The 16161-nt window shown below is 45.3% G+C and overlaps 3 protein-coding genes across 6 annotated transcripts; 1 reads left to right on the top strand and 2 right to left on the bottom strand.

The window, feature by feature from the left end:
* Positions 1-992: 992 nt before the first annotated feature.
* On the bottom strand, positions 993-6296 carry c2h4orf54 (chromosome 2 C4orf54 homolog). 2 transcript variants are annotated; one of them, XM_085938412.1, is made up of 3 exons: positions 6274-6296; positions 4650-4759; positions 993-4582 (listed from the first exon to the last, which is right to left on the bottom strand). In XM_085938412.1, exon 3 carries the CDS (start codon positions 4515-4517, stop codon positions 993-995), a length of 3525 nt encoding a protein of 1174 aa, XP_085794538.1. In that variant the 5' UTR covers positions 4518-4582; positions 4650-4759; positions 6274-6296. The 2 variants fall into 2 exon arrangements, with proteins under 2 accessions (XP_085794538.1, XP_085794529.1); XM_085938403.1 differs by having other exon boundaries at positions 993-4759.
* Positions 6297-7657: 1361 nt separating this feature from the next.
* On the top strand, positions 7658-13006 carry LOC147060256 (solute carrier family 2, facilitated glucose transporter member 4-like). 2 transcript variants are annotated; one of them, XM_085938425.1, is made up of 11 exons: positions 7658-7835; positions 8801-8896; positions 9119-9279; positions 9648-9772; positions 9854-9969; positions 10044-10206; positions 10425-10612; positions 10677-10781; positions 10893-10994; positions 11068-11271; positions 11432-13006. In XM_085938425.1, the coding sequence occupies exons 1-11, from the start codon at positions 7803-7805 to the stop codon at positions 11648-11650; spliced, it is 1512 nt and encodes a 503-aa protein (XP_085794551.1). In that variant the 5' UTR covers positions 7658-7802; the 3' UTR covers positions 11651-13006. The 2 variants fall into 2 exon arrangements, with proteins under 2 accessions (XP_085794551.1, XP_085794556.1); XM_085938430.1 differs by lacking the exons at positions 7658-7835; positions 8801-8896 and having other exon boundaries at positions 9166-9279; positions 9635-9772.
* Positions 12948-15677, bottom strand: LOC147060257 (Y-box-binding protein 2-B-like). Of its 2 annotated transcripts, none has more exons than XM_085938450.1 (10): positions 15464-15677; positions 14649-14712; positions 14539-14572; positions 14384-14473; positions 14076-14294; positions 13854-13936; positions 13581-13767; positions 13396-13509; positions 13261-13334; positions 12948-13152 (listed from the first exon to the last, which is right to left on the bottom strand). In XM_085938450.1, exons 1-9 carry the CDS (start codon positions 15546-15548, stop codon positions 13299-13301), a joined length of 912 nt encoding a protein of 303 aa, XP_085794576.1. In that variant the 5' UTR covers positions 15549-15677; the 3' UTR covers positions 12948-13152; positions 13261-13298. The 2 variants fall into 2 exon arrangements, with proteins under 2 accessions (XP_085794576.1, XP_085794568.1); XM_085938442.1 differs by having other exon boundaries at positions 13261-13337; positions 15464-15676.
* Between the last annotated feature and the right edge of the window lie 484 nt (positions 15678-16161).

A 16161-nucleotide genomic window follows, 5' to 3' on the forward strand; every position in this document is an offset into this window, starting at 1 on the left:
AAACAAAAGCAAAAACAATTCAAGCGCTGTAAACAGAAGGACTTAACTAAGTGAGCAACCTACCCACCTTCATGCGCAATTTACCTTTTGAGGTGTCAAACTCATTTTTTGATGAATAACTAGTTTTGAAATCAGAGACTAGTAAAAACTGTTAACATAGTTTAAAAAGATGAATGGCAGCAAAAATTGCTAGCAATATCACAATTTTTAAAAAGCGAAGACAACTTGTAATTTTAGTAATGACGATGCAAAATTTGTCTTCGGGGGCCACATAAAATGATGTACCGGGCCGTATCTGGCCCCCGGGCCTTGGGTTTGACACCTATGATCTATACCAAGTAAACACTTGCATTCTACTCAACTACAAATTAAATACCTGCTCATATAACCAACCTAGACCGAGATCTAGATAGAGTGCTTTCAAGCTTCTCGCCGTTACCAACTTGCAACGTTTGACCCAACCTACTATCACTTACTAATCACTTGCTTACTTCTACACCAGACCTATATAACTACCTACCTAACCATGTTTCAGGATATGTTTGGCCCAAGTAAAATGAACAGTCTGCCCCTCCCTATCCAGGTCTGACGAGAAAGGGCAGCTATCACGTCGCATGCTGTGTTTATATAATTGGTGTTGATCGGAAGCTGTGAGAATTTGACTTGTCACTCTCGCTGTCTCCTATAAAAAGCCCGCTGAACCTGCCGCAACCCGCCTAAGCGGCTCTTTGACATTCAGCAGCAGCTGAAGGCAGCCCAGTTGGTCTGAGGCTGCCCTTGGGTCCTCCCGCCTCTGTCACACTTTCATTCTGGCTTACTTATCTAACTACCCATCAACATGTTTACATGACTACCAACCAACTCTGCTACCTTGCAATTTAATCAAATTTAGGATACCGGCTTAGGGTTTCTCAGGAAGTGTATTATAAATGAATGTGGCCCTTTTTGTAGACTCAAATTGATATGACGAGGGGGGGGGGCTCACCTCCTTTTCACCTATGCTCAACCACAAAGCTCATGGTGGTGCCGTCAAAAGAGGGCGGGGCAATAATCCGCGGACCCTGCTGCGACATAATGCTGATGACCGGCTGCTTGCCACTGAGGATGCCTTGTTGTGGTCTGGCGATGCTGACCACGTTCGGGGTCATGGAAGTGGCATTTCCAGTAGTCATGTAGGATGGCGTCTCCATGTACATACCCTCGGACTGGTGCGGTGGCGCCTTCTCCCCGCTGTCCATCAGCACCTGCGGCTGCACCAGCGTCCGAGTCGAAATTACGGGGGGCGACGTCATGAAACCGGGGTAGATCATGTAGGTGTGTCCGTACGCGGTAGCACCCAGGGCCAAAGGAGAAATTGGCATGGAAAGGGGGGTCATGGGAGGTTGGGGCATGGGAACCTCCACATACTGGCCCGTTTCTGGGTCAAAGAGGCGTCGTGTGGAGGGTTGAACCGGGGTGTCTACCAGGTAGTAGTTTCCACTGGTGGGGTCCAAGAGCATCTTCCTCTGTGTGGTCTGGAATGGATCTAGCACAGGTGCAGGCGTGATGGCAGGGGAGATACAGTACACCTGTGGCTGGTTTGTAGACATACCCGGTGGCATGGAGTGAAAAATAGTCGCTGGGGGGACATCAGTCGGATGGGTTGCCACAGCAGAGCTTCTCTGGGACTGCTCCTCCTGACCTTTAGTGCCTGATGCCGGGATGTGCAAGGGAAGACAAGTTGGGCGGGACTGGCCGCTAAACACGGACAAGCCCTCTTTACTGCCGCTGGCCTGAGACTTGACCGGAATGGTCAGGTAGTTCTCATAGTCAGAGCTCTGCTCCGTGGCCAGAATTTCTTTTGACTCGCCGCATGTTTTTGTCGGACAAACTTTCAAGGACGTGGGTAATTTTGCCGACTTGGGGGCAAATGTTTTGGTGTTGTAAGACACAGGCGTGGCGTTGCTGGGCTGCAGAGTCTTCGCGGTAAGACCCATGGTGATGCCAGCAGACGCCTTGAGGCTGGAATTGACAGGAGCGGCCACCAACCTGGATTTAAGGGCATTGTCTTGGTCGCCAGTCGTCCTTAGCCAGCTCCCAACTGTTGGTGGCGTCTTGTTCAAGTTAGAATCCTTTCTTGCTATTTTGTCCACCACTGAGCCCCTCAATGCTTCCTCCTCACTGTTCTCCTCACTCGCAATCAAAGAGAGGACATGGCTGTCCATTAGGGGCTGTGGCTGGTTTTTCCTTTTCCATTCATTTTTGTCAAACACATAAAGCTGCTCCATTGTTTTCACTGCTGCCTGGAGCTTTTTCAAAGCCACCTGGTTTGACATTTGTTGTTTATCAGTGACCTCAAACATTTTTTCTTTCTTCGAAGCCAATGTGCTCTCCATTCTTAAACTCATCTCCTCCGAGGGATGTTCTATGATCCGCGGGGACACTTTCCCAGTCACTCTTTGCATTGACAAACTTTGTTTGCCTTCTGGAGACGATGTATCTTCAGATAAGTCACCTTTGCTGCTGTTTGTATTTACTGACTGGCATTTTATCACAATGGGGGAAACAGATGTAGGATATCGACGGTCTTGGTGGCTGTCGGCGGTGGCGAAATCCGATTTATGATCTAATGAAACAAAGTGATAGGAGCTTTTGACCAATTTACGGACATCTCTAACTTGGTGTATGGGCGTCTGAAGCTTCCCTTTTCCATCTCTGATGTCCCGAATCATAAAATGAGGCACTTTATCCGAGGACTCACCCTTCAAACCAGCAGCCAGGACCCCCTGGCCTTTGGAGTCATCGGTCTTGATAGAATTGGCCGCGCGACAGCTCTGGAGATTAATTTTAATTTCTGGGGATTTGGATGCTGCGACACTCACACGGGACTCCGGTATGTTTAAAGTGTGGTCAGATCCAAGCTGGGACGCCTTATCCAACTCCCCGCCACTGACCACACGTTGGATGTTTGGCACAAACAAATGTGACATTTTAGTCAGTTTGCCTCCTTCGCTCGGTGAGTAACGAACCCCCATTCCCTCGGGGGTTGGCGTCTCTTCTGGGATTTTATGGTTTTTATGATCCTGTGGAAACTCTAGCTGCTCATTCCTCCAGCTTCTGAAGGCGCTATTTTGGCTCCGAAGCAAAGCCCCTTTGGACGCTTCCATTGCACCCCTTATAGCATCCATTGCTTTCGCCGGCGCCTCCGACGGAGTGTCTCGCACCAGAGAGTCCCGTCTCGAGCCGCAATCCATACTGTCAGACAAGTCCTCTGCGCTGTCAGAGTTGCTCTCAGAAGGTTTGGAGCTTTGTCTTTGCAGTCCTTTTTTCCTGTGGCAGTCCCCCTTGTGGTGGGGCTCCCTCACCTCCCCCCTTTCCATTCGGCGTTCCTGCTCAAACTGCATCTTTTTGGAAAGCACATTCTGAATGACGCTGGACGCGAAGATGGCTTTCTTGTGAGTGTCCTCCATGCTTTTCGACTTAGCAGTGGCTCCTCTGCCCCTGCCTCCTTGCAAACTGTTAACGGTAATCTCATCCGTGGAATGTGATCCCGCTCCCGTGGGGTTCGGAGCGACGTTAGCGCGTATTTCATCGGTGGACATTCCCGATTTTACGTTGCAGTGAAAATTCAGGGTTTCTGTGAGGTGAATCACCCCGTTGTGTCCTTGACCAAAATTTCTCATTAGTTCGATTTTCTTAGTAGACGACGCACTTTGATGAGCTTCATTTCCATTCAGCTGCTCGGTAAAGTCACTGTTACTTCCCCCCCTTTCAGCTGTTGATTGGGAAACAAGACTCTGGCTCACGTTGGAGTACTTCAGGTCAACAAAAGTGGACCACCTGTTGATCCCACGCTCTGATGTGGAAGACTCACTGGTTGAAGTGCTGAAGTTGATGGCATCCAAGTAAGGATAAGCCAGGCTCTTGAAGGCTCTGGCAGTCAAGTTGCGCACCTCCTTGTCGGCGTCGTCGAGCTCGCTGGAAGCACAACTGGAATACTCAGCGCTTTCCTTTGCTCTCAATTTGCCGCCCGGTGCCGGAATGAGACCCTTCGCCCTATCACGCACCCCCTCAATGTTCCCATCCACTCCCCCCGCTGCCAAGGGGCTCGTATCTCTGGCGTCTTTGGCATGATAAACAGTATTTTCTTGGATCGGGTCATTTATAGCCCGGGAAGTTGTTTTGATTGACAGGTGGACCTGTCCGCCACCCTGGCCACAAGCGCTAAAGTGTGAGGACGGATCGCTTTCGTGCAGACTAGTAATTGCATCCTCACCCTCCCTCTTCATCATCAGTACTCCATTGCAGTCAAACGAGGCATAATCCACAAAGAACACCTGCTGGCCATCCTCCGCGTCCCACGTGGACGAGGAGGAGGAACCGGCACCCGGGTCCGAGTCTCCGTCGTGGCCGTCGGATAGCTCCGAGAGCCGTATGGCGTGCGTGGTGATGTAATGCGACTCATCCTCGGTTAGCACGGTCACGTCGTCCTCGTCTTCGTACTCGTCGGAATCCGTTTCAATCCCCAAATCGGACATTTGTTGACCCACGTCTTCGAGCTCCTGCTTCCAAGGGTCAAACTCGCTCGACTTCCTGTCGGAATCTACAATTTGAAGGAGATCTGTCACCTCCCGGAGGGTCGGGGGCTGCGGCGGCGGCGGCGGAGTCACCGCGTGGCTTCGCTCAGTCTTCATAGCTTCAGCGCAGAGAGTGAGAGCACCCCGGGGTGCTGCTGCTGCAGACGATGTGGCGCACTAAACACCCCCCTACTCCATTCCAGCTGACACGGAAGAGTATAAAAAGGGGCGAGACATTATTAACCCCTGTCTGGGCCACATGATACTCAAAGTTGTGAACCAATCAGAGGCCTTCCTCAAAATTAACTCATCCGTCCACGTTGTTCTCAAGCACTACAGGCAAAATCAGACTAAATTAATCACTCCTTTGTCAACAGGAGCATATGTAGCGGGTGACATCATAAATGCCTCTAGTGCGTCGGCCTTTTCCAGGGATACATCGCTCATTTGTAATGCGACATCTGTCCCGTAAATGAATGCGACTCCAACTACGATGCTGCAGTTTACTGAGGCACTAAGTTGTGAAACTCATCTGTGTGTTTAGGAATCTACTATGCCCTGATGGCCAAGGGGCTCTTTGGGTTACAACCAGAAGATAGTCCCAAAGTCCGAACAAATACCAAAATAGACAATTGGTGTCAAGGAAGTTTGTTCAAGTCAGACCTCTCATTGTGTCGAAAGCTAATTTAGCTAAGTTGTTAGTGCAAGTTTACCAAATGTTGAAATTAGACGGACGAGACTCTACCATTTGCATTCTGTGAGAAGGGGAGACATTTCCATTTCAGTTAAAAATGGAAAAACAAGTCTTACAAACAGTACGTTAGCTAGTTTTTAGCATTACGGTGAATGACAAGGCCAAATGGGACCACCATTTGCATTCTCGGGGGAAGAATATTTCCACTGCCATTTAAAAATGATTTGAAAGGTTTGACACCAGACATGATATTAAACGGATGGGACTCTACCATTTGAATTCGGGGGTTTCTGTTTACATACACAGGTGCTATATTTGGCACAGTATTGGAGTGCAACTACAGGACTTGAGAGGATACTGTTTCTTTTGGAGACTACATTATAAAATGGTGGCCAAAAATAGATATTCATGTAGAAGGAAAAAAACAATATTACTATAACCATACTGAATAGTTTTTACATAATTTATGTATGTACTCATTAAAATCATGTCAAGTAAGTTAGAAAATTTAGGTTTACAAGCCCTTTAAAATGAGAGGAAGTGAGCTTGCCAGTGTTTAGAACAATCCTCTTGATTTGTTTTACAACTCTCACTTAGCATTGGCATTAGCATCCAAGTCCATGTGTGTTTGTGATTGAGGTGGTTAAGGGGGAAATAAAATGTAATTTCCTATAGAAAGCTTTCACGGCATCATTAAGAAGAGTACAAATAATAAATGACATTACATGTAACGTTGCTTTGAACTAAAATAGCTGACTTTGTGTTGCCGCTAAGCCAAAACATTCCAAGCACTCGAGAAATGGACAAATCCAAAAGGCCATCGGAAACGATGCAGCTACTTTGGCCCAAATAAAAAGATAAGAACAATTTTTAAAAAGACATGTATGACAACTTATTCATTTACTTTTTCTTAATATAACCTCAGCTATGAATCTGTGGGTTTAATAATAAAAATTGGCTCTTGGGGAAAGACGTTTACACACCTCCAACACATCAAATAATATATTCTTCCATTTTACATACCATTCGTGCAGCACACAAAGTTCATCGGCAGTCGACGCGCAGCACCTGCCGGTGGGTCATGTGACTCTATTTAACCGCAACATGATTTTGAACTCCATGTGCACAAGCAAAAACACCCACCCACATGCACGTGATGCTGTGGAAGTGTCAAATGAGGGGCCACGGCAGATATTTTCAGAAGAATGTCTTCCCAACGTAGACCGATGACCATCATGTGACTTGCGAATACCACGTGGTTTCAGCACGCATACTCTATTGATAACAAAACATGGCGATATCAATTAATTGCGAAATATATTTGATTAATTGCCATATGCTCTTGATATATCAAATATGCTTATTGTTTTTCCATTGCTTTACCGAACAAAATCCAAAGGACGCGAAGTTTTTGTTGATATCACCATGTTTATTGTGTTCGTTACAGGACAAATTCACCAGATTATGGGAGATCGACATCATCACCCCTTGCAATAATAATAAAACCAAATGTGTTTTTATGTTGTTTGGATGTTGTTCGAAGAAGTTGATAAAACATCGATATCTCGGATAATATATACTGTACATCAAGACCGGTGGTCCACGGCCCTTCAGTGGTCAGTGGTCAGTAGCGGTATTGCAGGTGGACCGCAAAATTAGAAATGGAATATGATTAAAAATAAAATGTATTTATTATTCAGATTTGATTTGATTTTCCAGACAATTTTGTGAATCATTTACCCATTCAAATTATGTCAAATGTAGCTGGGATTCCCAAAATAGACAGATGCAAATAAATTGCCTGTATAGGTCTATCCGCCTTTGGTGCAAAATAAAATAATATTTTGCCAAAGCAGTGGTCCCGGAGTTGCTTCTTGACTATTGTAGTGGTCCCTTGGACTAAACCAGTTGAAACCCCCTGGTGTACATTATCCATTTCAAAACAGTATTGATCTACTCTATGACATCGGAACAACAGGATAATCAGATTTACAGAGATGCGTGTCTTATCGATTAACCAATAGGTCTCGGTACCATAAAACTCATGCCCAAATTTAGGATCCACCTGTTCTCCTGCAGCTTTGTTGTGTGACAGGGGTGGGGTGGGTGGGGGGAGGGCAACCTTTCGGCATGTACCCTAAAATAGAAATCCATGTATGGGTGGTGGGCAGTACAGACAATGGCAACGAGAGGGTCAGAGACGAGCCCCTCTTTCATAAAAGCTTTTATTGGAAGAGCTGGAAAGCTCGCTCTGCTTTTTTGACCTTCTTCAAGCTTCAACCACCACCCAGTCCTCGTCAATCCCAGCACCAACCACCACCCCTCTCCCCCCCTCCCCCCCTCTACTTTGGATAGAGGCGTGCACGTGGTTGTGCTTGGTGTCACTTTACAGGCCAGCCGTGGACAACGGACAGTGTTGCTGAAAGGCAGGACGGGCCGCGTTTGCCTTTTGGATCGGATCGCATTTTGTCTCCAAGCTTGAAGTCCAAGAGGGGAGCTGCCGGGCGTGCTCTCTCTCTGGTGGAGCTTGACGGACGGAGCTGCCAAAAGTCATGCCGGCCGGCTTTCAGCAATTGGGAGGAGAGGTCAGTGGCCTCGGGAGGTGCGCTCGCTGGGGTTTCGGACGAGCGGCCGATCATCATCAAGATGAAAGGCTTTGAGAGTGTCTTTGTTGAAAAAGTCCAGCCTCCGGAAGCAAAACACTTTAGGTTTGGTTCTGTGCTTTGACCTTGAGGTCACCTCGCTTGACTGCTTCCTGCACAAACAATGTCAACTATCTATGCTGTCTCCGCTAGATTATTATGATTTAATAGAAATTGTTTTCCTCTTAGATATCAGTCATGTTTGATTTTAATTTGATTAATTATAAATATTTATACTGCTTATAATTTCTGGTGGAAGTATTGTTTTTTTTATTTAAAAATATTATTGTTATTTTTGTTAAAAGATTATATATCATTTTAATACAAAATATCCGTTACCCTGCAGTATATATTTTTAAATAGATTATCATAACACATTTTGTGAAAAACATTCACCATTTAGAGAGATGTTATTGAACCTTAGTGGTGTGTACTTTAATTTGCTCATAAATAATGTGATCATGACTATAAAAACCTTTAAATATACACTATTTATTTACATGTTTTTGAAAATACTAGAACTACATTACATTTGAATATTTTTCTCAAATTTTCCAATATTTATTTTCATATTTATAAATAGAAACCTGTTAAACTATAGTATTAATTAACATTTAAACCATGTTTATATTTTGTTTTAATTCATATTGTAAAATCATGTGTGAATTATAGAAAATATATTTTGTTCTTTTTTCATACAATGGAATCCTATTATCCCAAAAAGTACATTTCTATTATCATTGTTATTATTATATTTTTGACTTAGTGGGCAGTCCCATTTATTCAAAACATGACATAAGAGGTGGCATGTCTGTCACCGTGGAAACAGGTGCCTGTATTGTAGCCAGATAGGAATATCTGGGTTATATTTATATATGTCAACATTAGCGCGTGTGTGCGTGTTGCAGACGGTGACTGGAACTCTCGCCCTATCAGTGTTCACTGCTGTATTGGGATCTTTGGAGTTTGGATACAACATTGGCGTCATCAATGCACCTCAGCAGGTATGAGCGAGAGCACCCCCTTCCTGACATTCGGCCGTTCATCAATTGAAGTGAAACCTCGTGATTGTTACAGTGAGTCACGTGCCCTGTTTCACCTTGAACGTCACGGAAACACCAGCTGACAAGCAAAACCAAAATAGGGGCCCAGATATTTACTGTTGAACACAAGCATTGGCGCGCAGGGAGTGCGGGCTCCTGACTTGATTGTTGTCATGTGGTCAGATCATCGAGAGGGACTACAATGCCACATGGGTGCATCGCTACGGGCAAGCTATCCCACCTGGGACCCTCACGTCCCTGTGGTCTTTGTCGGTGGCCATCTTTTCCATCGGAGGCATGCTCTCCTCCTTCTGTGTTGGCTTTGTTTCTGAGTGGCTAGGCAGGTAAGAGAACGCTACATAAAACTTAACTTGTCACCACCGGCGTGACTCCTGTGTGATGTAATTTCACAGAGGGAGGGCTGCGCCACTGTAGGAGTGGTCACAGATGACTTCCATCATAGCCAATATGGAGCAAACTAGTCTTAACATGGTTGAAGATAGCCGAAAATCTAAATCTGCCGACATTTACATCGTAATGGCAGTTAGCTGCATAAAAAAAAAAGAATTGAAACGCAGAAGCGGACATTTTTAAATATTTTTCGTCACTTAATATGAATTAATCACTAATGGGTTAATTTAGAAAACTTTAAATTCGATTTATTGCTTATTTAAAAGCACAATTTTGATAAATCCAAAGGGCCTGTTTGCAGGAGAAAAGCCATGCTCATCAACAACGTCCTGGCCTTCCTGGGTGGGAGCCTGATGGGCCTATCCAAGCTGTGTCGCTCCTTCGAAATGATGATTATCGGACGCTTCGTCATCGGCGCCTACAGCGGTCAGCGTCTCGCCCTGATGTCGTTCTTTGCTTCTCGTGCCACCACCGCATTTGACACCACATATTTTGTTTCGCCTCTAGGCCTGGCATCCGGGTTGACCCCCATGTACGTGGGCGAGATTGCGCCCACCAGTCTGCGTGGGGCACTGGGCACTCTTCACCAGTTGGGCATTGTCACGGGGATTCTCCTGGCGCAGGTGAGACGGCTGACCATTTTTCCGAAGAATGACGTTGGTGGAACAGTCATTGATTTTACGGCGCCTCCTTTTAGATTCTGGGCTTGGAGCAACTGCTGGGAAGTGAGGAGCTGTGGCCCGTCTTGATGGGGCTGACAGTGGTGCCGACTGTCCTCCAGATGGCGCTGCTTCCTTTCTGTCCCGAAAGCCCACGCTTCCTCTACATCGTCCGATGTCAGGAGCACCACGCCAAGAGAGGTGAGCCACGCCCAAGGTTCCTACTCCATCTTCCTACTCCAGTTGCTCCTCTTCTTCTGTATCTTCCTTCTATTCTTTCATCTCTTCGTTATCATCCTCGTCCCTTTTTTCTCTCTGATTCTTTCCTTTCTTCTTTCTCCTTTTCTTCCACCTCATCGTCTTGTTCTCCTTCCTCCTCATCTGGTTGACCGATAAGAGTTCCTGTGTCGGGTTTGCAGGCCTGAGGAGGTTGACGGGCCGCCAGGAGGTTGGCGACCTGCTGGCGGAGATGAAGGAGGAGAAAAGGAGGATGGACATGGAGCGGAAGGTGTCTATCCCGGAGTTGTTCCGCTCGCAGCTACATCGCCAACCGATGGTCATTTCCATCATGCTGCAACTCTCCCAGCAGCTCTCCGGAGTCAACGCGGTAAGGCGTCAACGGCACGTGAACAAAATCAATCCTGTGATGTTTTTCGCTCACTTCTGTGCAGATTTTCTACTACTCCACCAGCATCTTCACCAAGGCCGGAGTCCAAAGTCCAGTTTACGCCACTATTGGAGCCGGAGTTGTCAACTGTGCTTTCACCGTGGTCTCAGTCAGTTGGAAGCAAACATAAACTAAGTTTCATTTATGTTGGATACATTTGCAAAGACCTGAAAAGAAAAAAACATTGAGGTTAAAATTCAGTGTCAACTTTTTTTGACAGCTCTTCCTAGTTGAGCGGACGGGCCGGAGGACGCTCCACATGCTAGGATTGGGCGGCATGTGCGTCTGCGCTGTGATCATGACCATAGCTCTCGCCTTATTGGTCAGTTTGCCACCCCAGCATTCCAATCCATCCGGAATTACTTCCTGACACTTCTCCTTCCCACTCCTCACAGGAAACCGTCCCAGCCATGAGCTACGTCAGCATGTTGTCCATCTTCGGCTTCGTGGCCTTCTTCGAGGTGGGTCCGGGTCCGATCCCTTGGTTCTTTGTGGCCGAGCTGTTCTCGCAGGGTCCCAGGCCGGCCGCCATGGCTGTGGCGGGATGCTCAAACTGGACTGCTAATTTCATTATTGGCATGGGCTTCCAGTATGTTGCTGTGAGTACAAAAAAAAAAATCATGATCCAAAGCATACCACATCACACAATTATCAAAAAAAAAAGGCCTCATGGTCCAGAGAATTTAACATGTCCATCTAAAGCATACAGATGGTATGATTTGGATCATGAATTGTTCAAATAATTGTCCCCGCCCACAGGAGCTGTGCGGTCCATACGTGTTCCTGATCTTTGCCGCGCTCCTGCTCTTTTTCCTCATCTATACCTTCTTCCGCGTGCCTGAGACACGGGGCAAAACATTCGACCAGATTTCCGCCAACTTTCACCACGCCTCGGCCGACGCTATGATGGACATGGATATGGAGCTCAACAAGACCGGCACGGAACTGGACTACTTGGGGGATGAAAGCATTAATTGAGAACTGGACATTTTTCATTTCTTTGCAGGAGTTTTTGTTCTGTTTATAATCTGTGTGTAGTGTTTTGAAAAAAGTATTTTAACAATTATTTCCAGGAAATACACATTACACATACTTCTAATTCCACTCGCTGGAATGTTTGCACTTTAATGATACTTCTGAATTTTTCAAAAATAAGTTTTGAGACACCATCTTAAAAGTTTCATCCAATTTTAACTTGATTGTAAAAGTGACTTGTCAGCACGAGGGGACAAAGTTTGATAAAGCCTGAAAAGGTTCAACTCCTGCAGGTAGTTTGACAAGAACTGTCAGATAAAAAATAAAAAAGGAGCCTTTTTGTGGTAACATGTGGGCAAACTCCTGGCAGTCATATAAATCAATTAGTCTTAGCCATTTGACCCAATGGCCACTACCAGATATGAAATTTAGCCAAATGCACATCATTGTCAAAAACATCGGCTGAATTTTGGACTCTTTTCATACTCATTCATAGGAAATGTAGTATTCCAGTAGTACCGCTTGTATCGATATAAATGTGAATTTATTTGAAAGTGTGACATTTGTGTACATTTACTGTCCCCATAATAACAATAACTAATAAGGCGGCTCGGTGGCGCCCTGGGTAGCACGTCCGCCTCACAGGAGGGTACGCGTTCGATTCCACCTCCAGCCCTCCCTGAGTTGAGTTTGCATGTTCTCCCCGAGCCCACGTGGGTTTTCTCCAGGCACTCTGCTTTCCTCCCACAACCCCAAAACATGCTTGGTAAGCAGATTGAAGACTAAATCGTGTGCGGATGGTTGTTAGTCTCTGTGTGCCCTGCGATTGGCCGGCAACCGTTTCAGGGTGTCCCCCGCCTGCTGCCCGATGACGGCTGGGATAGGCTCCAGCACGCCCACGACCCCCGTGGGGTCAAAGCGGTTCGGAAAATGGATGGATAATAATCATAACAGCAATGACAATAATGAAGCGAACTAAATTGTCAGAATTGCAAACATTGTTTTATTCACATTGACTTGCACATTGCACATTATCCCCTCCATGATGAAAAAAAAAAAAATTCATTAGTAAAACAAAGTCTTTTCATTCATAATTCCCCCTCAAACGAGGATAACGAAGGGAGGCTTTAAGAATTGTCAGGTGGTAACTATTCCCAGCCCCGTAATGCACCTGCTTTCTTCTCCCCTCTTTAACAAAATTAAAAAGTTAAATAAAAATCAAGGCTAGTTCCTTAAGTAACTACTTGATGCATTATTTAAAGAAAAATGTTTTTTTTTTCTTTATAAATTGGAACATGAATTTGTTTTTTTTTTTTTAATCCATTTCCCTTTTTAATGCCCCTTTTAAAGATGAAAATACACGTCCTTTCTCTGCCTATGAAGTAAGGTGAGGGCAGGGCAGAGGTGTTTCGAGGGGGTGACGCAGGTTGAGGGGGGGGGGGGGGCGGGGTGCAAGGAGGGGAGACATGCGTTCTCAAATGGGGCCAGTCCTTCAACTCTTGGATCTTTCAAAACAAACAGTTGGGGAAATGTGTTAGTCAGCAATCATTTGCTGAGGCTATTGAAATGTGTGTAGAATGAAACTGGACACAAAAAAAAATAAAAAATCCCACCTTGTCCCGAGGGTCCCTCGACTGTCCACTCCTAAGTGTCACTCCGTCGGTGCCGGTACATTTGTGTCGGCGTCCTGCTGCAAGTCAAAAAGTAGTCACCCTCAATACTGGCCGGTGGTTTACTTGACATCTCACCTCTGGTGATTTGGGCGAGCTGTTTTGGGAGCCCTTTGGAGATTTGACTTTCACGTCTTCCTTGGCTGTCTGGGGAGGGGTGCCGGGTTCCGAGGCAGACTTCTCAGTACCGTTCTGCGGCGGAGCGGAAGCTCAATTCCCGCAAGTACCCAACAAAATGCGGCATTTATTCGACGCCAACTCACTTTGGAGACAGAGGACTCAGAGTTCCTCTGCCGGCGGCGTCTGGACTGACGCTGCTGCTTCTGGACCTCGGAAGCATCTGTGTTGTTTTCTGACGACTCGGTTTGCTCCTCGTGTGCACTCGCCTGCTGTTGCTGCTTCTGATCTTCCTCCTTGGGATGCGCCGAAGCAGTTCGTGGACGGAATGGTCTGGAAGTGGGGAGAGAAAAAAAAATAAAAAAAATGCATCGGCAATCAAAGCGGCAGGAATCGAAAACTCAAACATGCTACGTTACCGTCTGTATGGTCGCCAGAACCGACGTCGTGGTGGTCTTTGCGTTTCATCTCCTTCTGAGGTTTTTGGCTCACCAGGTTCAACCTGCAAATGAACGATTGCCAAGTACCAAATAAATACTTGATGAAAATGCTGACATGCTAATGATAGCATGATATGATAAGTAGCACTATACAAACAAGACTAAGAAACTTAGTCAAGCAATTTCCGGTCAACATTTTACATTTTGCTGTGGATGCGGTCGGCGAGGTCTAGGGCGCTGCTGTTGGGGTTTGCCGTCGTCGACGTGTCCCTCCTCGTCGCCGTCGGGGGGCTGGCCGTCTGCTGGTTTGTCGGTAACACGTGGGAAGAACCGCCGCCGGAAGCGCCGCTTGTTGGGCGCGTAGCGGCTCCCCTTCACCGGCACCCCGCCGGGACCCGTCACGTTGGCTGCTTCTGAACCCTAAGGAAGGAAGACACAAAAATACATTTAAATATATAGATTGTAGGTAGAGATTTTTTTTAAATATCAATATTTGTTTTTGGGGTTACCTTGACAGCCTCGATCACGTCAAATTCGACCACCTCGCCATCGCCAACACTCCTGAGGAACTTCCTCGGGTTGTTTTTCTTGATTGCAGTCTGAGAAAAGACAACAAGCATTACCGAAAGACGTCGGCCGACACCAAACGTTCACCTCGTTTTACCTGATGAACGAACACATCTTCCTTGGTATCATTTCTGATGAATGAAAAACAAATCATCATCAAACTCCATTTATGATATTGCTCATGCGTCACAAAAGAAACAAACATGCCTGTTTATGAAGCCGTATCCGTTGCGTACATTGAACCACTTCACTGTCCCTTGTACCAAGGTGGCTGAAACAATTTAAGCATTTGATTAAAAGCAGTCAACAAAATCTACACACACAAAACTAATAATGTTAACAACTAGCACGGTAGCAAAGATTTTACTTGGGAATGACCCATTGATTGAGATGTGTGTACGAGACAATCATTAACAGCAAGACTTTGAAATCAAGTACGCAGCAGGTCAATGGGAAGAGCCACAATGTCATAAAAATAAAACAAAAAGCATTATGCCAACCATTTGAAAGAAAGGTTTAAAATCAATCTCTGTACTAATCATTAATCACAATCCAGTCAGTGGTTCTCACTTTGACTTTAAACATCTTCATGCTGTTCACATGTTGACATCTTGAGACCAAGATCAAGGCTTAAAAAAAAAAAAAAAAAAAAGTGACCACGGCACAACAAGTTGCCTCAAAGATTGGAAGGGTCGTAACAGCATAAAAGTCTTTAAGAAATTTTCACAGATCCTATTGAGCTTTTTTTCTCTACCATTGACTTCACTAAGTAGCTTTGACATAATAATACATTTTATCTAAGTTCTAAAGAAATTTTAAAAAGCCAAATAAGCAGTACTTGTGTATACACAGTTTAATTTAACTTTGTAAAATTTGCACTTGAGCATTCAAGATACAAGTATACTGCACAGAAACTACCCCCCCCCCCAAAATGCACATAATAGGACTACAAAAATGGCTGTGCAGGTGGGCTCACTCACGCCGTGATTAGTCAATCAACACACACACGCGCGCAGATTCACCTAAAACTTTCCTCTCCACTTGTGGCTTGTCTTCCACCGGGGGCAAAGTTGGAGCGCTCTGCGCATCAGTGTCGGCGTCGGTCATACTGCTGTTTGCTGAAATTGCCGGTTGTGACTGCTCGGTCTGATGCCGCGGTTAGCGCCCCGACCGAAAATACTCGGACGCTATTTCACCTGCTGAGGTTTTTATCCAGGCGTAGCCCGGGCCACCTGGCGGAAGTCGCTTCCTGATTGGTGCAAGGGCGGGATTTTGTTTGATAGTCAGCGGAAGTGCACATCATCTTTTTTTTTTCTCCTCTTCATTTTGATTGCCCGAATCAACAACACCCATGTTTCAAAAGAAGCAATCTTAAAAAAAAAAAAAAATTATGAATAAATCTTTAGAGGTTTGGCATGGCGTGGTCATTTCTTAAACCAAGTATTAGCCTACAACTTTTCTCACTAAAAATAAAATTAGGAATTTTCATACGTTACCACATTTTAAAAATGTTGATTTACAACTTTATTTTTGTAAAAGTAGGACTTTTATTGCAAAAAATTATAATTAGTTATTAATTAATAAATGAGTTTATTCTCATGTTTGTTGTTGTCCAAAATACCGACTCTGAACATTAACACTTCTATTCCATATCAAATAAAAACTTTATTCTTGCAGTTTATAAAATTGCATTATATTCTTGAAACTCATCATGTATTTT

The sequence above is a fragment of the Syngnathus leptorhynchus genome, chromosome 2 (genome assembly GCF_054491065.1).
Source record: "Syngnathus leptorhynchus isolate UIUO chromosome 2, UIUO_Slep, whole genome shotgun sequence".
NCBI lineage: Eukaryota > Metazoa > Chordata > Actinopteri > Syngnathiformes > Syngnathidae > Syngnathus > Syngnathus leptorhynchus.

Bases quoted from the DNA above. Each gene is read 5' to 3' on its own strand.
- c2h4orf54 (XM_085938403.1), bottom strand. From the start codon at position 4,673: ATGAAGACTGAGCGAAGCCACGCGGTGACTCCGCCGCCGCCGCCGCAG.
- LOC147060256 (XM_085938425.1), top strand. From the start codon at position 7,803: ATGCCGGCCGGCTTTCAGCAATTGGGAGGAGAG. The intron at 10,782-10,892 runs GTCAGTTGGAAG...TTTTTTTGACAG, and splicing joins GTGCTTTCACCGTGGTCTCA to CTCTTCCTAGTTGAGCGGAC. The intron at 11,272-11,431 runs GTGAGTACAAAA...CCCCGCCCACAG, and splicing joins TGGGCTTCCAGTATGTTGCT to GAGCTGTGCGGTCCATACGT.
- LOC147060257 (XM_085938442.1), bottom strand. From the start codon at position 15,548: ATGACCGACGCCGACACTGATGCGCAGAGCGCTCCAACTTTGCCCCCG. The intron at 14,573-14,648 runs GCATGTTTGTTT...TTCATTCATCAG, and splicing joins GGATACGGCTTCATAAACAG to AAATGATACCAAGGAAGATG. The intron at 13,510-13,580 runs GTGAGTTGGCGT...GCTCCGCCGCAG, and splicing joins CTGAGTCCTCTGTCTCCAAA to AACGGTACTGAGAAGTCTGC.